At 42.6% G+C, this 23,305-nt stretch overlaps 1 protein-coding gene across 1 annotated transcript; it reads right to left on the reverse strand.

Annotated features, from left to right (window-relative positions):
• Positions 1-552: 552 nt before the first annotated feature.
• On the reverse strand, positions 553-21,699 carry LOC116982294 (protein bicaudal D homolog). The gene is made up of 10 exons (XM_033035566.1): positions 21,621-21,699; positions 20,440-20,766; positions 18,894-19,009; positions 18,198-18,315; positions 17,569-17,660; positions 13,844-13,988; positions 13,067-13,173; positions 7,466-7,560; positions 5,961-6,081; positions 553-603 (listed from the first exon to the last, which is right to left on the reverse strand). Exons 3-10 carry the CDS (start codon positions 18,993-18,995, stop codon positions 553-555), a joined length of 831 nt encoding a protein of 276 aa, XP_032891457.1. The 5' UTR covers positions 18,996-19,009; positions 20,440-20,766; positions 21,621-21,699.
• Positions 21,700-23,305: the final 1,606 nt, after the last annotated feature.

Below are 23,305 nucleotides of genomic sequence, written 5' to 3' on the forward strand. Positions count from 1 at the left end.
AGCTTCACAGAGAGTACTTCACCCACAGGCTGGTGTGCAAGGCCCCATCGGATGCTAAACATCCTTTGCACCACCTCGCCCAGGACTCACAGCAACTGGGACCTTAACGCCTGTCATCTCGTCGCCCCTTCTCCCGTCACAAGCCACCCTCTGTGGCTCCAGTTTCAACACACTAGGAGCTTGGAGAACCAGCTGGGAACAGACTTCCCGACCTCCTCAATTCACTGTTGCATCGAACACCACAGCCCCACCTGGCTCGGACCTGCCCCGCAAAGAGTGGGTCGCCCTGAACCGGCTCCGTACAGGGGTCGGCCGGTTCAACACCAACATGCATCGCTGGGATCTGCGTTCATACATTTCATATATTAACAATACAGTATTCATTTATACACCGGTGGTCAGTGTTCAACTCAATAACAACTTTGATAAATACATTGGTGTCATTCCCATCTGTAGTGCGTCTACAAAAGCCTCGCCAGGCACATGTAAACAAACAAATGTAGTGTCACAAAGTACGCCAAGACAAGTAGCGTGACCTGCTCCGGGAAGTCTTCATTTTCGGGCAGTAAAGAAGCGCTTGAAGAAATTCACTCGACTCTTTGCCTGCAAAACAGAAACAGAGGTCAATAGCTAACTAACATCAACCTAATACAGGTGTCAGAGTTTATGGGGAAATGGCAGGAGAATGGGGTTACAAAGGAGAGATAGATCAGCCATGATTCAATCAAGGAGTTGACTTGATGGGCCAAACGACCTAATTCTTATCCTATCACTTATGAACCTTAACTAATTAGTTCTTTCAGAATTAAACTAATTAGTAAAATACCAAGGTACAGATGTGAAGATTTGTATTTACTTATCATGTTATAAAGATCTGCATTATAATGTACGAATGGGTGGCAGCGGCTTCAATACAATGGTCCAAATGAATGCACGATTCTATGAGCAAACAAGCAATGTAGATTCCTTGGTGAACTATTGGACAGGAGGACTCAGAACTGCTGTAGGTTTGGGAGCAACAACAGCAGCAGGAGTTTAGCAAGAGATACGACTGATTGGCTCTAGCCCAAGTGGGAGGAGAGAAGTGAGTCAGTGCAGGGAAAACAGATGGAAACTGAGGAATTTGGTTTGTAAATTGGTAAATCAGGCAATTTATCAGTCAATTTAAGCAAGACTGCTCTTAGCGAGCGGCAGTGAGTGAGCGAAGTGCCCTGTGAGAAAAGTGTGAGTCTTTGGCTCGAGAGTCTTCGGAGACGAAAGAAGGAGATGTCAGGCAAGCTGATTCAGTGCGATGCTTGCAGTATGTGGGAGGTCAAGGACACCGCTAGTGCCTCTGGCTGCTACAAATGCGAGAAGTGCATCCAGGTAGAGCTCCTGAAGAGCCGTGTTGGGGAACTGGAGAAGCAAGTGGATGACCTCCGGTTCGTCCGAGAAACGGAGTCGTTCCTCGACAAGTCCTACAGTACGATTGTTACACCTAAGGTACTGGAAGAGAGAAGGTGGGAGACAGTGAGAACGGGAGGGAAGCATGGAATGCCAACGTCCCCGGGTGTTGTACCTCTTGTGAACAGGTTCACCCACTTAGAAGCTGTCGGGACAGAAGAGGTGTTTACACTGGGCGGCGGACTGGCTTGTGATGCGAATAGGGCTGTTGAGCCAAAACCAAAAAGGCCTAAGGCAGGCAACGCCATTGTAGTGGGAGACTCCATTGTGAGAGGTACGGACAGGGGTTTCTGCGGCAACAGACGGGATGCGAGGATGGTGTGCTGCCTTCCTGGTGCCAGGATCCAGGATGTCACGGACAGAGTGCAGAAAATCCTCAAGGGCGAAGGTGAACATCCGGAAGTGGTAGTGCATGTCGGCACAAACGATGTCGGAAAGAAGGGGATGAATATTCTGCAGCGTGACTTTAGAGAGCTCGGAAAAATGCTGAAAAGCAGGACCTCCAGGGTTGTTATCTCCGGTTTGCTTCCAGTTCCTCGTGCTGGCGAGAGCAGGTACAGGGAGATACGGGACCTGAACGTGTGGCTGAGGAACTGGTGCACGGGGCAGGGATTTAGATTCTTAGATCACTGGGATCTGTTTTGGGGTAAGGGGGAACTGTACAAAAGGGACGGATTGCATCTTAACAGGTGTGGGACCAGCATTCTGGCAGGCAGGTTTGCCACTGCTACACGGGTGGTTTTAAACTGAATAAGGGGGGTGGGGTGTCGAATGGGCTAGTGGAGGATGGAGTTAAAGGGAAAGGGTTTCTTAAATGTGTGAGCGTAGAGACAGAGGGGTGTAAAATGAGGGTAGAAGCAATAGGTAGCAAGGTGAAAAGTAAAAGTGGCAGGCCGGAAAATCCAGGGCAAAAATCAAAAAGGGCCACTTTTCAACAAAATTGTATAAGGGGTAAGAGTGTTGTAAAAACAAGCCTGAAGGCTTTGTGTCTCAATACAAGGAGCATTCGTAATAAGGTGGATGAGTTGAATGTGCAGATAGCTATTAATGACTATGCTATAATTGGGATCACGGAGACATGGCTCCAGGGTGACCAAGGCTGGGAGCTGAACATCCAGGGATATTCAATATTCAGGAGGGATAGAGAGAAAGGAAAAGGAGGTGGGGTAGCGTTGCTGATTAGAGAGGAGATTAACGCAATGGAAAGGCAGGACATTAGTTTGCAGGATGTGGAATCGGTATGGGTAGAGCTGCGAAACACTAAGGGGCAGAAAACGCTGGTGAGTGTTGTGTACAGGCCACCTAACAGTAGTAGTGAAGTTGGAGATGGTATCAAACAGGAAATTAGAAATGCGTGCGACAAAGGCAAAACCGTGATAATGGGTCACTTCAATCTACATATAGGTTGGGTGAATCAAATTGGCAGGGGTGCTGAGGAAGAGGATTTTTTGGAATGTATGCGGGATAGTTATCTAAATCAACATGTAGAGGAACCAACGAGAGAGCAGGCTATTTTAGACTGGGTATTGAGTAATGAGGAAGGGTTAGTTAGCAGTCTTGTTGTACGTGCCCCCTTGGGCAAGAGTGACCATAATATGGTTGAGTTCTTCATTAGGATGGAGAGTGACATTGTTAATTCAGAAACAATGGTTCTGAACTTAAACAAAGGTAACTTTGAGGGTATGAGACGTGAATTGGCCAAGATTGACTGGCAATTAATTCTAAAAGGGTTGACGGTGGATATGCAATGGAAGACATTTAAAGACTGCATGGATGAACTACAAAAATTGTTCATCCCAGTTTGGCAAAAGAATAAATCAGGGAAGGTAGTGCATCCGTGGATAACAAGGGAAATCAGGGATAGTATCAAAGCGAAGGATGATGCGTACAAATTAGCCAGAAAAAGCAGCATACCGGAGGACTGGGAGAAATTCAGAGACCAGCAGAGGAGGACAAAGGGCTTAATTAGGAAAGGAAAAATAGATTATGAAAGAAAACTGGCAGGGAACATAAAAACTGACTGCAAAAGTTTTTATAGATATGTGAAAAGAAAGAGATTAGTTAAAACAAATGTAGGTCCCTTGCAGTCAGAAACAGGTGAGTTGATCATGGGGAACAAGGATATGGCGGACCAATTGAATAACTACTTTGGTTCCGTCTTCACTAAGGAAGACATAAATAATCTGCCGGAAATAGCAGGGGACCGCGGGTCAAAGGAGTTGGAGGAATTGAGTGAAATCCAGGTTAGCCGGGAAGTGGTGTTGGGTAAATTGAATGGATTAAAGGCCGATAAATCCCCAGGGCCAGATAGGCTGCATCCCAGAGTACTTAAGGAAGTAGCTCCAGAAATAGTGGATGCATTAGTAATAATCTTTCAAAACTCTTTAGATTCTGGAGTAGTTCCTGAGGATTGGCGGGTAGCAAACGTAACCCCACTTTTTAAGAAGGGAGGGAGAGAGAAAACGGGGAATTACAGACCAGTTAGTCTAACATCGGTAGTGGGGAAACTGATAGAGTCAGTTATTAAAGATGGGATAGCAGCACATTTGGAAAGTGGTGAAATCATTGGACAAAGTCAGCATGGATTTACAAAAGGTAAATCATGTCTGACGAATCTTATAGAATTTTTCGAGGATGTAACTAGTAGCGTGGATAGGGGAGAACCAGTGGATGTGGTGTATCTGGACTTCCAGAAGGCTTTCGACAAGGTCCCACATAAGAGATTAGTTTACAAACTTAAAGCACACCACATTGGGGGTTCAGTATTGATGTGGATAGAGAACTGGCTGGCAAACAGGAAGCAAAGAGTAGGAGTAAACGGGTCCTTTTCACAATGGCAGGCAGTGACTAGTGGGGTACCGCAAGGCTCAGTGCTGGGACCCCAGCTATTTACAATATATATTAATGATCTGGATGAGGGAATTGAAGGCAATATCTCCAAGTTTGCGGATGACACTAAGCTGGGGGGCAGTGTTAGCTGTGAGGAGGATGCTAGGAGACTGCAAGGTGACTTGGATAGGCTGGGTGAGTGGGCAAATGTTTGGCAGATGCAGTATAATGTGGATAAATGTGAGGTTATCCATTTTGGTGGCAAAAACAGGAAAGCAGACTATTATCTAAATGGTGGCCGACTAGGAAAAGGGGAGATGCAGCGAGACCTGGGTGTCATGGTACACCAGTCATTGAAAGTGGGCATGCAGGTGCAGCAGGCAGTGAAGAAAGCGAATGGTATGTTAGCTTTCATAGCAAAAGGATTTGAGTATAGGAGCAGGGAGGTTCTACTGCAGTTGTACAGGGTCTTGGTGAGACCACACCTGGAGTATTGCGTACAGTTTTGGTCTCCAAATCTGAGGAAGGACATTATTGCCATAGAGGGAGTGCAGAGAAGGTTCACCAGACTGATTCCTGGGATGTCAGGACTGTCTTATGAAGAAAGACTGGATAGACTTGGTTTATACTCTCTAGAATTTAGGAGATTGAGAGGGGATCTTATAGAAACTTACAAAATTCTTAAGGGGTTGGACAGGCTAGATGCAGGAAGATTGCTCCCGATGTTGGGGAAGTCCAGGACAAGGGGTCACAGCTTAAGGATAAGGGGGAAATCCTTTAAAACCGAGATGAGAAGAACTTTTTTCACACAGAGAGTGGTGAATCTCTGGAACTCCCTGCCACAGAGGGTAGTCGAGGCCAGTTCATTGGCTATATTTAAGAGGGAGTTAGATGTGGCCCTTGTGGCTAAGGGGATCAGAGGGTATGGAGAGAAGGCAGGTACGGGATACTGAGTTGGATGATCAGCCATGATCATATTGAATGGCGGTGCAGGCTCGAAGGGCCGAATGGCCTACTCCTGCACCTAATTTCTATGTTTCTATGATTCTAAACAATCCTCTATCACAGTCAATCGGAAAATGACAGTGCTTCCATGGTTAGTCTTGGATTCCTTGGTGATGGGTGACGTATCCATTCTTACACTATACAGCATGATGAAGGTGGGGAAAGATGAACCTTCATCAGCTGTTTTTCCTGCTCTCTCTGTTTCTGGAAAGGTGTCTCTACATTTCAGATCTTCTTTTGGTTAAGATGAGATAACCAAATTTATTACATTTATTTTGAGATTTGGCTTACACCTTGGCCTGTATTCACTGCGCTCTTTCATACTGAAACAGAGAGATTAGAGATATGCATTTGAAAACCGATTCGCGTGAGTGCGACATGAGAGTAACTCAAACACCTCATGTCTCCCAGGAGAGGAGGAGTTGCTGGGTGAGGGGAGGGGCACCACGTGCAGACCTCGAGGCTGGACAAAGAAACCAGGCCAGGTTTTCTGTGTTGATGCCTGAATCACCCACTCCAAACCGATGTACTATGTATCCTATTTATTAGTTAGTAAGTACATGGAAGCAGGTTTTCCAGAGTTGCCCAGTTCACTGGGGTGGGGGTGGGGGGCAAGATACAGTGTAAAATGTCAGGAAATTACATTAAAACTAGAAAACAAAGAATTGATTGGCAATACACACCTTCCGTGCCACCACCACCTGTTCACTGGGGTCTATCTCCAAAGCCTCTTCACATTCCTCGATTGATTCCACTTCAATGGTTTGCTCCCTGGGTGCAGGTCTGACAAGAAGAGGTCCATGCCTGGAAAGAAAACAGCAGCGTAAACGATAACACAGTAACCCCACCTTCTCAATGAAATGTCATCGATACCAAGGGCTGGGAAGAACACACGGCTTTCAAGGAATCTTCTCCAAGGAATTTGAAGCAGCTGCTTTCTGCAGTCAGTGGATTCCTCTACAAGCGGTTTGATGGAGCAGTACAGGAAAGACCATTTCTTGAATTGGAGGAAGCAATGGGTATAGAAACTAGCAAAAATGCCAGGGGAAGGGGAGAAGAAATTATGTTTTACTCAGCAAATTATAACCTAGATTATATTCCCTTAAAAAGTTGTAAAAATGACTCAATAATAATATATATATTTTTAAAACAATTCAAAGACGCGTGTCAAAGAGGAAAGGGGGAGCATTAAGTGGCTAAATCATTCAGTGCTACTACAAGCAGAATTCTCTAATTCCATCCACATTGTGTACACATGGTTCTTCAGATTCTATCAAGTAACAGTGGGGGCAGAGTTACTGCCTTACAGCGCCAGAGACCCAGGTTCAATCCTGACTGTAGGTGCTGTTTGTGTGGAGTTTGCATCTTCTCCCTGTGGCTGCGTAGGTTTCCTCCAGGTATTCTGGTTTCCTCCCACATCCCAAAGACGTGAGTGTTTGTAGGCTATTTGGATTGGTTAAAATTGTAATTTGTCCCTAGTGTGTAGGATTGCGCTAGTGTACGGGATGGTTGCTGGTCGGCGCAGACTCAGTAGGACGAAGGGCCTGTTTCTGGGAGTGGGCGCGTTCTTGATCGCATCAACTTTACCCTTGATGGGGTGTAGACCATCCTTGTCTATCTTATGACCCAAGTACTCTACCGAGTTGTGAAAGAACTCATACTTTTGTGCCTTCACTCCTACACTGTGTGTCTCAAGGCATTTGAGTACCACTTCCAACCTTTCATCATGTGCCTGCCTGCCAGGGGCTGAGATGAGGATGTCATCCAAGTAACACACCACACCTTCAATTCCCTCTAGAATTTGTGTCATAAACCCTTGAAAAATCCCTGGGGCTGATGATATACAAAATGGAAGCCTATTGAACGGAAACAATCCCAAATGCGTGTTGATAGTCATCTTGGATTTAGATTCTCTCTAAACTGAACTAATCTAAAACAACCTAAAGGAAGCCGTCCAGCCATTCGCAACTGAATGTCCTCCTCCTTTAACCAGACGGATTCTCCTTCGTCAAGGAGTTGAATCATTTGTGGCTCTACGACACCACCCTATGAAAATTGACTGCCGTGTTTGCTACCATCATCGACACTTCAATCGTAGTTAACTGGCCAAAGCATCAAGGGATATTCCCATTTGATCGTATGGCACAATAGAAATGCAACTGATATCCCAGTCCAAGTAGAACCAAACCTTAGCTCAGCCAATTCATTCTTGCAGGAGGACGGATCTTGCTCTCTGCGCTCCTGCTGTGTTGTTTGCTGAAGGGTTTCCAGTTCTTCCTTTTCCTGCAAAATGAAAATAGTGCTCAATCTTTATACACACATGAATGTAAAACATGATTACAACATATCTTTGCTGTGTCCATCTTGGAATCTTTTAAATTAAAATGTAAAAACACAAATATTTATTCATCATATGCATCCTGAGGAACAAGTCCCATCAATGAACAATGTCATGGCTTCATCTTTAGTACCTTGAGATTTAGTATCCTGCTCAATTTATTAATTGATGCAAGGGCTTGTTTCCGTGCATGTCATTAGTAAATGAAAGTGCTCTTTTAAAAAGTCCCTTCTAAGATTTGTGCTTAAAAAACATTAATTTCTACTTTGAGATCATGTTTGCCTTATTTGAAGTTTCCGAATATCCTCCAGACATCTGTCTCTGTCCGTCTGTACTGCCAGCAACGTTTTCTCAAAAGATTCTGCCCGCAAAGCAACTTCCTTGTTCTCATTAATAACATCCAAAAGTCTTTGCTTCATCACTGACAATCCCACCAAATATTCTTCAGGTTTCTCCTGCGCTATTCCATCAGCACTTTCAGACATTTTCACTCCCGCCTTTACTTGAGCCAGATTTTCAAATTCAGTTCATAAATTTTCTATTCTTTTAAGTCAGCTCTTCTAATATTAGTTTTCTTTTTTGAGTTCTTCGCATTCCAGAGTTTTAGTTTTAAGTTGTTGCTGAAGCTCTTGAATTAATTGCCTCTCATTTGTTTCATTTTTATCCTCTTCTTTTTGGAAACCAATAGCCTTGAGCTCTGTAAGCTGTTCCAAAATTTGCAGATTTTCTTCTTGCAAGGACTTTGGGCTTTCATTACTTTGTTTAAGGGGTCCTTGTGCAACTTTCCATTGCTCTTTGAAGATGGATTTCTCATTCTCAAGATTCTTAATTTGCTGTTGTTGCTTTTGCTTCAACTGATTATCCTTCAAAGACAGGACCTGGTTTAGCTCCCCCCTGTACTGAACCAACTGTGCTTTTAACAGCGCGTTGTCAGAATTAAGGTCATCCATCTGGTTGAGAACATTTCCGATCTCTTGCTTCAGTTCATTGTTTTCAGCTGCACTCTCCTGAATGATGCGATGTTTCTGGCAATGCATGTCGAGATGCCATTGTTCCAGCTCCGTGTATTCTGATAACATGGGGCCTCGGTCATCTTGCAAGGAGGCCATCGATTTTGTGAAGGCACCCGTCTGGCTAACAGCTTTGTCTTTTTCTTTCCTAACCTTAACAAGTTGGATCTCCAGCTCTTTCATGGCTCTGGCTCCTTTCTGGTTATCTTGTTGGAGAATCCTCAAATTATTTTCATAGTCATCTATTTGCTTTCTATGTTGCTGCTGGATTTCCACTAGATAGTCAGAAATGTCACTGTCTTTTGATGACACAAGCTTTGAGAACTCTGCATCCTTACTGCTCAACATTAGCTTCGGCTGCTGGGAAATGCCTCTCAATTTCCAACGTTGCTGCATCCACTCTGTCTTTGTCCCGTTCCAGCAAATCCAGTTTATCCTGATATCTCAATATTTCTTTCAGATGAATTGTTTTCAGTTGATCTAAAATCTCAAGTAGTTCCTTCTCCTTCTTAGTAATTTGAGCTTTTGTCTTCTCTTCGTTCTTCCGAAGATCTTCTGTGAACCCTAAGCACTGCATTCGAGCACCTTCAGTTTCAGTTCTGGTGTCTTGGAGCAAGACTTTATAAGATGCAAGTTCTTCTTGAACAAGTTTGACGCCTTCCAGACTCGGAAGCTTTTGCAGTCATAGACTCTAGTCTCTTGCTCATTTCATCACAGGTAGATTCCGATGTTTTGACACATCACTCTAAATCCAAAATGAGCTCCTGGTACTTGATGCAGTCCTTCTGCAAAATCATTATTTCCTGCTGCTTCACTTTTTAACAGTTCTCGAAGCTCCTTGGTCTCACCTTTAGACGAGGTATTACCCCTCCGAGCAGACCGAAGCCTCACTTCAAATTCTTTCACCAGTTTTATTTCCTGTACCTCTTTTTCTTTCATCAGATGAAGTTTCTCTTCTCTGAAGCAGTCCAATTCATTGACAAGTGAATTATATTGCATATGTTAACTGATCTATCTTGTCGACATTTTTAAGTCATTCTGCCTCCAAACACTCTCTCATTTTTGGCCTTTTCTGACATTTCCTGGAAATTTTCAAGTTCTTCCTGGAGAAGAGATTTGTCATCCTCTAATTGTCTACGCTTCTGAGACAACAATGGTCCTACTTGCCCTGTCGTGTGAACCTTTCCTTCCTTCAGCACAGGCTGGTCCTCCAGGGATTGGGATTCTAATGACAGTGGTTCATTAAAATCAGCCTGATAAGAATCATCCTCACTCTGCAACTCCTCTATGATGGATATGGATGAATTAAATTCATTCAGCAGAAGCTCGCCCTCATTTTGGGTTTTGTCAAACTCTGCTTTAAGATGGTGAGAAGTTTGCTTCAGCGATTTGCTTTCCTCCTGGAGCTAATTGTACTGGGCAGACAATTCACTTGCGCGACTCTGCTTTGTGGTAATAGTTTGTAACTCGCTGCTAATTCTTTCAATCTCTTCCTCAAGCTCCTGAACTCGCTGCTGCTTGGATTTTGTAAACTTTCTCATTTTGTCCTTTATTTTTTCATTTTGGGCACCAGCTTCCTCAAGCTGCCTCTCCATGCTTTGTCGTTTGGCTTCTACATCGCGGAGCTTGAACATCACCTCCTGTTTCTCTTTTCTTGCCGTCTCAACTATTTGCCTCATCTTATCCATCTCATTGCTGATATTTTCGAGGGATTACAAAAGGGATTCATATTCGTGCTTTAATTCATCGTGCTTTGTCTTCCACTCTGACAACTCTGCCATCTGGGAGTTTTTCAGTGAATCCAACTGTTGAGAATATTATTGCTTCTCATGAGTTAGGATGTCCAGTGTCTGCTTCAGACTTTCACAGGCAACGTTTAGGTTCTGTTTCTCTGTGGATATACCATCAGCTTCGGAGAGAAGCCTCTGCCTCTCCTCCTCTTTGCAAGCTGCTGCGGCTCCTTTATTTGAGAGAGAGACAATTCCTTTTCCTTAATAACACATTTCAACCTCTCAGCTTCAGAACTGGAAGCTGCCAATTGCGCTCAAAGTTGTGAAATGGTGTCGTCCATTTCAGAATGAACCGTCCTGAGTTGGACACAATCTTCCACTTTACAGGCCAGCAGCAAGTCTCTCTCCTCGATGGTGTGCTTCAGCTTGTGAGTTTTCAAGGTCAAGTCTTGGATTTGATTTTGAAGTTTGGAAATGGTTTCCATGTTTTGCATGGATTGCTTTTCCAGGGCTTGGTGTTCTTCAGATTTCTTCTGGAGATGTCCAAGCTCATCTCCCTGCTGTTGTAGATATTTATCTTTCTCTTGCAGAGTCTGCTTGAGCTGACCTGCTTCACACACCACAACTTGCTCCTGATGTTGCAACCCTGCAATCATCTGCATATATTGGCCCAACTGCTCAAGTTTTGGCTTGGAGCTGTTGCAGTAAATGTGCTTGCTGATTCAATGACATCACCAACTTTAAATTCACCAACTTTCCTTTGAAATGCAGACTTCATCTCTTCAAGTTCTGCTTTAAGCCGACAATTTTCAGTGTTGAATGCCTGTGCCTGATCCCACACAAGATGTGTTGCGAGTTCATTCTCATTCACCTTCCCCTGCAGTTGACTGCGCTCAGCAGTCCACCTACTCAAAGATGTGTGAAGTTCTTTATTCTCATTCTGAAGACTTTCTTTATCAATATTCAATGCATTTGTTTCTGCAACAACACAACTATCAGTTTTCTGGTCAAGTTGGCCCTGCAAGTCATGACTTTCAGCAGAAGTTTTCTATGTTAACACGTTAATATTAATTTTATTATTAACGTGTTAACATAGTATAACTTACAAGAAAACTTCCACCACTGGGGTGAAACCGGGGGCTCCACAGTCGGTCATTCATTTGTTTGTGCAGCTGCCCGCTGGTTCAGCCTTCTCCAAGATCTATTTAAGAAAGAACTGCAGATGCTGGATAAATAGAATGGAAGAGGCTGGTAAATAGAAAGGAAGAGGCGGGGACAGTAGGACTAGAAGGAGAGCTGAGAAGGGGGAGGGGGAGGAGGGAGAAGACAAGGGCTATATAAAATTAGAGAATGTTGATACCGCTGGGGTGTAGACTACCCAAGTGACAACCAATGCTGTGGGGAGATATGTTGCCAATGTGGTCATTGATACACTGGAGGCAGATCAACCATTAAAGGAGTATTTGTTGACATCGGAAGTATTGGAGAAGTCAAACAGCTCAACTATTGCTCAGTTGTTTACATCTTCACTTGCTGTACTTTGGGCAGAAGGTATAAAACACGAGAATGTTCTTCTGTTTGTGACTTTAACGTTTTATTCCCTCATAAATAATAGTATCCTGAATAATAATAGAAAGGTTTACTTCCTTGCACATGAATTCACAATACATTTGTACCACGGAACAACAAAGTTGCTGTATTAACAACCCTTTAAATTTCCCAAATGTAGTTACTTGGTATCAAGCTAAAATGAATTCACCAACGCTCTACTCATTTGCTTTGATGTATTTTAAATACTTCCCTTGAAAAATACAGATGGGTAAATGATCGTCAGTAACAGAGACAGAGATACTGTGCACACTGGATGGAACCCAATGACTATTAACACCAAACATGAAAAATGGGAGTTAAAATTGATCAGGTTGTCACAACCCCAGAAGCCGTCATTTTGCCCATCATGTCCAAAACTGATCTTTAATTTGAACTGTTCAAATGTTTATATATAAAGGGGTAAATTCGCTAAAATTACAAATATTGCTGTACTTTCCAGATTTGTCAGTGATTTCCAAAATCTGTCTCTATTGATGTCATTTTACTTTTAATATTAGAAATGGAACATGATTGAGCCTGATATAATGCTTTCTCCTTGTATGAGGCCATCCATCTCAGTCCAACTTATAATGGCACTGAAAATTGAGTTGAAGGCTTTTTCAGTTTAGCAAATCTCAGTATATATTTACCTTCTCAAAACTACTGAAGGCTTTAGTCTTTTGAGATGCAGCAGGGAAACAGGCCCTTCGGCCCAATGAGTCCAGGCCGACCAGCGCTCACCCCCGGACACTATCCTGCACACTAGGGACAATTTACAAGTTTTACCCAAGCCAATTAACCTGCAAACCTGTACGCCTTTGGAGTGTTGGAGGAAACAGTAGCAGCCGGAGAAACCCCACGTGGTCACGGGGAGAACGTGCAAACTCGGTACAGACAGCACCAGTGGTCAGGATTGATCCCGGGTGTCTGGTGTTGTAAGGCAGCAACTCTGTCACTGTGCTGCCCCTCCCCTCCCCCCTCCAAACAGAAAACTATTTTATTCAACCTTGGCAAAGCTTAAAATTAATAACAGCGTAAAATGTCGAGGGAACTCAAGCATTAAATTTCCACAGATATTTAAAATCAAAGTTTAAACTGAAAGTGTCAGACTGAGCACATACCATAAGCTTTTGGCCAGCTGTGGTCTGCTTTGTCCATCCTTGATCCTGTCCTCGTCTCTGAAGTTCCCCCAGTTCCTCCTCCAGCTCCTGCAGTTCTGAGATCAAATCTGGATCAGAGCAGCCGGGAAAGAACCAGTTATCCTCAATCAGTTTTGTGCCACAGGAAGACACGTCATTCAGAAAGGCAGCATGAACACAGACACAATATGGACTGATTGGACCCTGGTGACCATCACTACCTTGTGACTTCCCCAAGTTAAGGTGTTAGTTTCTGACTGGGCTAAAACACATTGCAGCTGGCTGGCTGGCTTTACATTTTAAAAGCTTGCAGTAACAAAGCTAGATTTACATCACTGGTATCCCAGAGACAACTAATACCAATACTGATTTATGTATTGATATTATTTCAGTATTTCTTCAGGAGAACCTGCAAATCCATGAATAAACTGAGTGAAGCCTGTGTAGTGGCCATTTGGACAAAAAGGTAAGTGTGCTACCTTTGTAATTACCAATGTAAATAAAACTGGACAAAACTATTGTCAGCATGGATTTTGATGCTGAAAGTAAAAATGTTAGAATTCCAGCTTTAAAAAGTCGACAGTAGCCTTTGTCTTGACTGAAATATGGACAACAAACAGATCCCTAAATAGAGGTGCACTCGACTTTCAAGTCATCAAGATCACTAATCAAGTCATTCACTTCTTAAATATTTTAAATTAAAACAAAGTAAACTGTATGATTTGTTCCAAGTGAGAACCAGAGAGCACCACAATTTACCTTCTCTTTCTTCCTCAAGTTGCCTCATCCTTAATTCCATGACATTCCTCTCATCGATGTCATGGCTCGGTGTTGGCTTATAAACCGTTTCTCGCCACTTCATCAGGCGGCTGTGCAGTTCCTCTGCAGATTCAGATTCACTTGTCTACAGACACATTACACACAAAGCAACATCATCCACTCATCTAACTGGCCAATTAGATGCTTGATGCCATAAGAAACAGAAGCGCTGAGACATGATACAAGAGTAATGATTCTCTATGTTTGCCTCCCGGACATATTTGATTCACAAAATAGCAAGCTGATTTGTAGTTGAGAGTTATTCAGCAAGATGACCAGAGGTGTGATCAGCATTAAAAAGTGAACTTCATGGTGAAAACTATAGTTTGTAAAAGATAGTTTACCCTTTTTTATTCTCTGCTGGAAATGATGATTTCAGTGATTTTCAGATATAAGTAAAATTATTTTAATTGTCTTTAAGATAAATGGACCTATGGGCAATGAAGCACTGACTTGTTCCATTTAATGTACATCTTCAAGACATATTGTTACATGTCATTGGAATTGCAAGTTGTAGAATTGGATAATTGGAAACTTTTATTACATAAAATCAGCCCTTGAGCCTTATTCATTCTATCACATGATCATGGCTGATTAGATCTTTGATCTAAACATTTACCTAATCCCCATAACCCTCAATTTTCCTGCAGTGTAAAATTCTAGCTGGCTAACCCTTGAATATACTGAATGGTTCTCCACCCACAGCTCCGCAGGGTAAAGAATTCAAAAGATTCTCAACCCTCAGAGGGGAAATGTCAAGTACTTTGGATCCGTCTTCACTGAGGAGGACACAAACAATCTTCCTGATGTACTAGTGGCCAGAGGATCTGTGGTGACGGAGGAACGGAAGAAAATTCACATTAGGCAGGAAATGGTGTTGGGTAGAACCCCAGGGCCTGATGGTCTGCAACCCAGGGTACATTAGAAAGTGGCTCTAGAAATCATGGACACATTGGTGTTAATTTTCCAATGTTCTATAGATTCAGGATCAGTTCCTGTGGATTAGAGCAGTGGTTCCCAACTTGTTTTAGCTCATGGCCCCCTTGGGATCTTTTAATTTTTCTGTGGCCCCCCCTGACATTATTAGCGGAAAAAAAGTACTTAATATTATAATACCTTCCATAAAAATATCAGTGTGTAATAATTGCACATATATTCTCTTTTATTCTATTCCACAAACATCAAAAATATTTCAACTACATAGATTTAAATTTATTAGAAGTGAAATTTAGGAGGCAACAGGGTGGTAGCTCTGTGGCCCCCTTCATTGAACCTGTGGCCCCCTAAATCCCAAAATCTTTCTGTGCCCCCCCTGAAATTTGCCATATGGCCCCAGGTTGGGAATCACTGGATTAGAGGGTAGCTAATGATATCCCATTTTATAAGAAAGGCGGGAGAGAGAAAACAGGGAATTATAGACCAGTTAACCTGACATTGATGGTGGGGAAGATGCTGGAGTCAAAGATGAAATAGCGGCATATTTGGATAGCAGTAACAGGATCGGTCCAAGTTAGCATGGATTTACGAAAGGGAAATCATGCTTGACTAATCTTCAGGAATTTTTTGAGGATGTAACTAGGAAAATGGACAAGGAAGAGCCAGTGGATGTAGTGTACCTGGACTTTCAGAAACCATTAGATAGGGTCAAATTTGATAGGAGATTAGTGGGCAAAATTAGGGCACATGGTATTGGGGCTAGAGTGTTGACATGGATAGAAAATTGGTTGGCAGACAAGTAACAAAGAGTAGGGATTAACGTTACCCTTTCAGAATGGCAGGCAGTCACTAATGGGGTACTGCAAGGCTCTGTGCAGCTATTTACAATATACATCAATGATTTAGATGAAGGGATTCAAAGTAACATTAGCAAATTTGCAGATGACACAAAGCTGGGTGGCAGTGTGAATTGTAAGGAGGATGCTATGAGAATGCAGGGTGACTTGGACAGTTTGGGCGAGTGGGCAGATGCATGGCAGATGCAGTTTAATGTGGATAAATGTGAGGTTATCCACTTTGGTAGCAAAAACAGGAAGACAGATTATTATCTAAATGGTGTCAAGTTGGGAAAAGGGAAAGTACAACGGGATCCGGGGGTCCTTGCTCATCAGTCAATGAAAGTAAGCATGCAAGTACAGCAGGCAGTGAAGAAAGCAAATGTCATGTTTGCCTTCACAACAAGAGTAGTTGAGTATAGGAGCAAAGAGGTCTTTCTGCAATTGTTTAGGGCCCTAGTGAGACCACACCTGGAGAACTGTGTCCAGTTTTGGTCCCCTAATTTGAGGAAGTCCATTCTTGCTATTGAGGGAGTGCAGCGTAGGTTTACAAGGTTAATTCCCGGGATGGCGGGACTGTCAAATGCTGAGAGAATGGAGCGGCTAGGTTGTACACTCTGGAGTTTAGAAGGATGAGAGCGGATCTTATTGAAACATATAAGATTATTAATGGTTTGGACACACTAGAGGGAGGAAACATGTTACCGATGTTGGGGGAGTCCAGAACCAGGGGCCACAGTTTAAGAATAAGGGGTAAGCCATTTAGAACGGAGACGAGGAAACACTTTTTCACACAGAGAGTTGTGAGTCTGTGGAATTCTCTGCCTCAGAGGGAGGTGGTGGCCGGTTCCCTGGATACTTTCAGGAGCGAGCTAGAAAGAGTTCTTAAAGATAGCGGAGTCAGGGGATATAGGGAGAAGGCAGGAACGGGGTACTGATTGGGGATGATCAAACATGGTCACATTGAATGGCGGTGCTGGATGGAAGGGCCGAATGGCCAACTCCTGCACCTATTGTCTATTGCAGCTCCTTATCCTGAGGATATGCCCTTTAGGTCTTGACTCTCCCATTAGGAAAAATATCCTATCAGCCTATCAGTCAAACACACCTTTCTCCACACCCGCTCCTTCCTTTCACTTTACACTCTTCTAAAATCTGGAGAATATCGGCTCAAGCATAGGACACGCTCTAACCACAGAAATCAGTCTTGCCAATAAATGTTTAGAGTTCTGGATAATCAGAATTAAAGGATGTTCTTTTAGGAAGGAGATGAGGTGACATTTCTTTAGCCAGAAGGTGGTGAATCTGTGGAATTCTTTGCCACAGATGGCTGTAGAGGCCAAGTCAGTGGATATTTTTCAGGCATAGATAGATTCTTGATTAGTACAGGTGTCAGAGGTTAGAGGAGAAGGCAGGAGAATGGGGTTAGGAGGGAGTAATTGATCAGCCATGATTGAATGGTGGGGTAGACTTGATGGGCCGAATGACCTAATATTATTCCTTATGACCGTATAATATTAATAGGTAAAATTACCCAAACTAGATTAAAAAGTCTGGAAATACTCTGTTGCTTCCCCAACCACACGAGCTAATTCAGTAGACTTTCTCCATGTCCAAGGTGTATGGTAATGCATACAGAAACCATCTGGTGTGGAAGCAAATAGCACCCCTCAGATGCAAGAATCAAGCCAAAAAGTAAGGATGAGAATAGAAAAGAGCAAAATAAAAACTTACTTAAATGATCCATTTAAAAATTAATCTGAATAAGCAACATGAAATACAATGTAATATTAATTAGCAGGATACTTGAGACTGTTGAATCTGTGCAGAATGCACACACTTGGAATTAAGATTGTACATGGAGGAATTAAATGCAGCACAAATTCTCCCAACCTGGGAAGTTTGTCCCTTGGTAGCTTGTTCTAAATCTGCTTGCATGTTCTGGTGTTGCTCTTCATATTCTTCCAATTTTGCTTGAAGATCCTCTGTAAGAAAACACATATCACCATTTAAATAATGAGAAAGAAGAAGGGTCATGACCCGAAACGTCACCCATTCTTTCTCTCCAGAGATGCTGCCTGTCCCACTGAGTTATTCCAGCTTTGTGTGTCTATCTTCGGTTTAAACCAGCAACTGCAGTTCCTTCTTACACAAGAGATGAAGGATCTCTAACCAAATAACCCTTCCATTTCTCTCTCTCTCTCTCTGTCTGTCTCTCCCCCACTCTAGTCCTCTTGCTAATTTCACCATTTGTATTCCTTCATTATCACCTCATCCCCAGCCAACAATGGACCATTGTCAGCTCCACCCTCCCCGAGTCATCGATGCGGGCTCTACTTTGTTCTGTACCTCCCATACCTCTAATTCCCCCCCCCCCCCTGACTCCCCGACGGTCTTGATCCGAAACATCACCTATTCTTTTCTCCAGAGATGCTGCCTGACCTGCATTTTGTGTCTATCTTCGGTGTAAACCAGTATCCCCAGTTCCTTCTTACCCAATTAAAGACATACTATACACACACCATTTTGTGCCTCGACGTGTTGTAGCCAGTTCACTTTCAGGTGTAACTGTTCGTTCTCCTCTTCCAAGTCAACGGCTATATCTTTGAGCTCCAGCAGCTCCTGCCGAGAAGGTACAATCTGGGTAGAAATAACTTTAGTGTCAATTATAGCCAAGGGATTTCTATTGGTCAGTAAAATAGTCACCATTCAAATTCTAGATTAAATATTTTGCTTTATGACTCTAGACAGGTAAGACTAGTGTAGATGGGGCTCGTTGGTCAGTGTGGGCAAGTTGGGCTGAAGGGCCTGTTTATGAACAGTATGATTCTCTAAATAACTTTAGCATGCATTATACATTTAATGTGCCATTGCCGACAGCTCCATTCTACCACAACTATTTTATGATTGAATTTTCCTGCAGGTTCACATCTATCCCATGTCACTTACTCTTCAGAAAGGTGTTCTACACGGAATGGAGTGAGCTGTGAAATGTAGGGAAGCACTCCTTCATACAGTTGAGCCCAGATTAAAAATATACAATGTACATAACTGTAAAAAAAAAATGTGGTTCCCACAATGCTTCAACAACTCACGGAATAACATACCATCAATTTTCCTTTTTTTATAAGATAAAGTCATTTAATTCTAGGTAAATGGCAAACAGATTAATATTCAGTTAATCGTCACCAGGTACAAGGGGTTTTTATTTGGGGTACCTGTACATTGTCCAGCTCCTCTTCAATCTTCTTGATTTTCAATTTGGACTGAGCTTCCATTGTAATGAACCTGGCCTCTGATTTTTCAGCCTCTTGCGTCATAAGCCTCACTTGTTCTTTAAGAAAGAGAAAGGGAAAAACACCCGTAATTATCTGATATTTGTTGCAAAATAAAGCAACACCTCGACAATTTGCAATTGTTTCCATTGCAGTTAATGGCAATCAGTGAAAATCATCTGTTCAACTAATTACCAACATTTGAAATCATAAAATATCCTTGAAATGCTACCATTCATTAAGCTTGAAGATTTGTAAGACAAAATGGTAATTCCATATACATATTTATCCAATGATAAATTCCTTAACTATCACTAGTGAGAAAAGATTAGAAGCTTGAATAAAGCTCCACAGAAAATGTGTCTCCTCAACAACATTTTGGAAATTAAGGTATAAAGTTACTTAATCCCAAACAAACAAAATGATCATTCTCCACTGGCTCCATTAAAACCCTTATTTTATTTTAAATTACTCCAATTAAATTTCCTCTTCTGCTGCTGAATAGTCTGTCTCCACCATCATTGTATCTTGTCCCTGGTTTCACCCTCTCTTCCGTAAACTGTCATGCAAACACAGCTCAAGTCTCACAGAGATAAGACATTCATGGAGTTAATGAAATGTCCTGGTTGCTCTGTGGTCTTCTCATTAAAAGCTATTTGAAATTAAAATACTTTGATGTACCATTTCCGGCAAGGGCATTGTGAATGGTAAAATGTCTTCAAATGATTTTATTTAGAGATACAGCGTGGAAACAGGCCCTTCGACCCACTGTGTCTGTGCCGACCAATGATCCTCGCACACTAACACTATCCTACACACACTAGGGATAATTTACCATGAACCCAAGTCAATTAACCTACAAACCTGTACGTCTTTGGAGTGTGAGGATACCGGAGCACCTGGATGAAAACCCACAGGGAGAACATACAAACTCCGTACAGACAAGCACCACAGTCAGGATCAAACCCAGGTCTCTGGCGTTGAAAGGCAGCAACTCCACCGCTGTGCCACCGGGCCGCCCTTCACGATGTCATGTTTTAACTATCAGCACCGTCTCAAAATTAAAATTCAGTGATAGCGATGTTTAAAGGATTCAAGAAGAGAATGTTTTGAAAAGCATCTGTACGAATCTGTCCAAATGACTACTGTGTGTTCCTGTCAGCCATTTGGCAGACTCTCACAAATGCTTCACAAAGAATTCTTTTCTTGAATCTTTAAACATCACTATCTTCTGATCAAGGAATCTGACCAGAATACCCGAGTGAAAAAAACTTAGATTACACACTACTTTTCCTGATCACTGAACGTACCAACCCAGTGTGATCAGTGATAAAATATGGGAATTACAACAACCAATTTGCATACACAAAATCTCATAAGGTTACAGGGACGAGATAATTACACAGCAGGTGACGACAGATGTACAAATCTGCGGTAGGAACATTTATGGCCGACCAAAAATATTAACAGGTCATCTTTGAGTAATTACCTTCCAGTTCCCCAATCTTCTGTTTGGTGTAATCATTTAAAGAACAAGTTGCCTGTTCTGCAAGAGGTGCACAGGCATGAGATTGTAAAAGTTGCAGATCTTTGTTAAGTTGTACACAGCACTGATCTTTCAGTGATGTTTCTTCAGCATGTTTCTCACTGACTTTACGGAGCTGAGTCCTGTGTTTTCTGTTGAGTTTTTTAAATCTGCCTCATGCTTTTCCGTCATATTTCGGACCTTGGTTCTCATTCCGTGTTTTTCAGCCAGAAGCTTGTCCTTGAGTTCTTCATTTTCCATCTCAATGACGCTCAAATCTTCAACTAACTCCTAAAAAATTAAAAATAGCCAAATGAAACTAAAGAGACTTTCGTGAGCCTTTGTGTGGGGGAGGGTGGATGTGGGGGAGGGGGTTGCGGAGGGTGGGTGTGGGGGAGGGGGTGTGGGGGAGGGCAGGGTGTGGGGGAGGGGTGTGGGGAGGGGGAGCTGGGGAGGGGGTTGCAGAGGAGAGGGGGTGGGGAGAGGTGTTGGGGGGATATGGGCGAATGGGGTCTGTGGGGTGTGGGGAGGGGGAACCTTCAAAACCTTTATAACTTTTGTACTATTTCATCGATCGGATCAAAACTTATTTGATTTCAGCAGAGAAGAATGGTGGCGAAAAATGGTAGCGATAAGCAGGATGGTTTTTGCTCAAATTTAATTACAACGCAGACACGAAGTAGTCAAGATGAGAGTTTTAGTAATATATATGGAATAGAAATGATGGAAGATAGATATAATCAGTAGTGACATTGTTGCATTATAATCAAGAGTTCATGTGTTGTTGACATCTAAATAGGAGATAAATAGCAGATCTCTTCTGATCTTGGTCACGGCTGAAAACAATTGGTGGCACAGATCAGCAATGCCAACAACCTGTCATAACCAGAATGACAACACTGCAAGGCTCCACATAAACGGTGACTCTGCACTATAACACATCATAAAAGGGTTGATTTACAAAAAAAGAATGGGAAGATTTATACAAAAGAAAATCTTCACATTTTTTCATATTTACAGATTTATTCCAAGAGGCTCCCTGCTATTTTTATTTCACTGCCAGTTACAACAGAATCCCTTAGCTGGTTGCAGAGATCTTTCCCTGTAATAGAGATTCACACAGCAGCGAACAATGATGTCCTTACCGCTAGCTCCTGATTCTTCCCATCAAGCTTTTTCTCCAACACATCCACAAGTTGTGTCCTTTCCAACAATGCCTCTTCGCTTTCACGGAGTTTTTCCTTCAGGTTTTCCAGCAACTGAGGAAGTTAGCAAGTGATTAATACCTCCTAACAGATAAATCTGGGCAACATAGAATGGAAATCACACACACGCAACATTTGTAATTCAACTGCACCAATAGTTAGGTCTTCAATTCCACCTTGGTATTAAGATATTAAAATTATCATTAATGAAATCAGAGGATGAAATCATTAATTCACATTCAATGGTTTAATGGTCCTTTATTGTCACGTGTACTGAGGTACAGTGAAATATGATTTACCACACACATACCAAAAAAGCAACAAGACACAAAACTACATAAAGTTTAAACATAAACAGCCACCACAGCGGCGTGTGAGAATCCCTAGGGCACCCAGCATAAGCGGAGACCCACAGCCATCAGTTCAATGTCCGGGCCACACACACGCTCCTTCACCGACCGCTGTACTCTCTCTGCAGTCCCTGTCCGCCCAAAGTCAGAAAGCCGTCCACACTCGCACCAGACTCCAGGATCACTGCACTAACCAGAATGACAATGTTGCAAGGCTCTACATAAAATGTGATTCTGCACCATAACAGATCATAAAAGGGTTGATGGGCTGATTTAGAAAAAAAGAATGGGAAGATTTATACAAAAGAAAATCTTCACATTTTTTCATGTTGATAAATGTGAGGTTATCCACTTTGGTGGCAAAAACAGGAAAGTAGACTATTACCTGAATGGTGGCCGATTAGGAAAAGGGGAGATGCAACGAGACCTGGGTGTCATGGTACACCAGCCATTGAAAGTAGGCATGCAGGTGCAGCAGGCAGTGAAGAAAGCAAATGGTATGTAAGCATTCATAGCAAAAGGATTTGAGAAAAGGAGCAGGGAGGTTCTACTGCAGTTGTACAGGGTCTTGGTGAGACCACACCTGGAGTATTGCATACAGTTTTGGTCTATTAATCTGAGGAAGGACATTCTTGCCATAGAGGGAGTACAGAGAAAGTTCAGCAGACTGATTCCTGGGATGTCAGGACTTTCATATGAAGAAAGACTGGATAGACTCGGCTTGTACTCGCTAGAATTTAGAAGATTGAGGGGGGATCTTATAGAAACTTACAAAATTCTTAAGGGGTTGGACAGGCTAGATGCAGGAAGATTGTTCCCGATGTTGGGGAAGTCCAGAACAAGGGGTCACAGTTTAAGGATAAAGGGGAAATCCTTTAGGACTGAGATGAGAAAAACATTTTTTACACAGAGAGTGGTGAATCTGTGGAATTCTCTGCCAATGTAGTTGAGGCCAGTTCATTGGCTATATTTAAGAAGGAGTTAGATGTGGCACTTGTGGCTAAAGGGATCAGGGGGTATGGAGAGAAAGCAGGTACAGAATACTGAGTTGGATGATCAGCCATGATCATATTGAATGGCGGTGCAGGCTCGAAGGGCCGAATGGCCTCCTCCTGCACCTATTTTCTATGTTTCTATTTACAGTTTCATTCCAAGAGGCTCCCTGCTATTTTGATTTCACTGCCAGTTACAACAGAATCCCTTAGCTGGTTGCAGAGATCTTTCCTTGTAATAGACATTCACACAGCTGCAAACAATGATGTCCTTACCGCTAGC

The sequence above is a fragment of the Amblyraja radiata genome, chromosome 16 (genome assembly GCF_010909765.2).
Source record: "Amblyraja radiata isolate CabotCenter1 chromosome 16, sAmbRad1.1.pri, whole genome shotgun sequence".
Taxonomy (NCBI): Eukaryota; Metazoa; Chordata; class Chondrichthyes; order Rajiformes; family Rajidae; genus Amblyraja; species Amblyraja radiata.

Excerpts from the sequence above, each read along its gene's own strand:
- LOC116982294 (XM_033035566.1), bottom strand. The coding sequence starts at position 18,995 with ATGACGCAAGAGGCTGAAAAATCAGAGGCCAGGTTCATTACAATGGAA. Across the intron at positions 17,661-18,197 it reads ACACGTCGAGGCACAAAATG|AGGATCTTCAAGCAAAATTG; the intron begins GTGTGTGTATAG and ends GTTTTCTTACAG. Across the intron at positions 604-5,960 it reads AGGTGGTGGTGGCACGGAAG|GCAAAGAGTCGAGTGAATTT; the intron begins GTGTGTATTGCC and ends TCTGTTTTGCAG.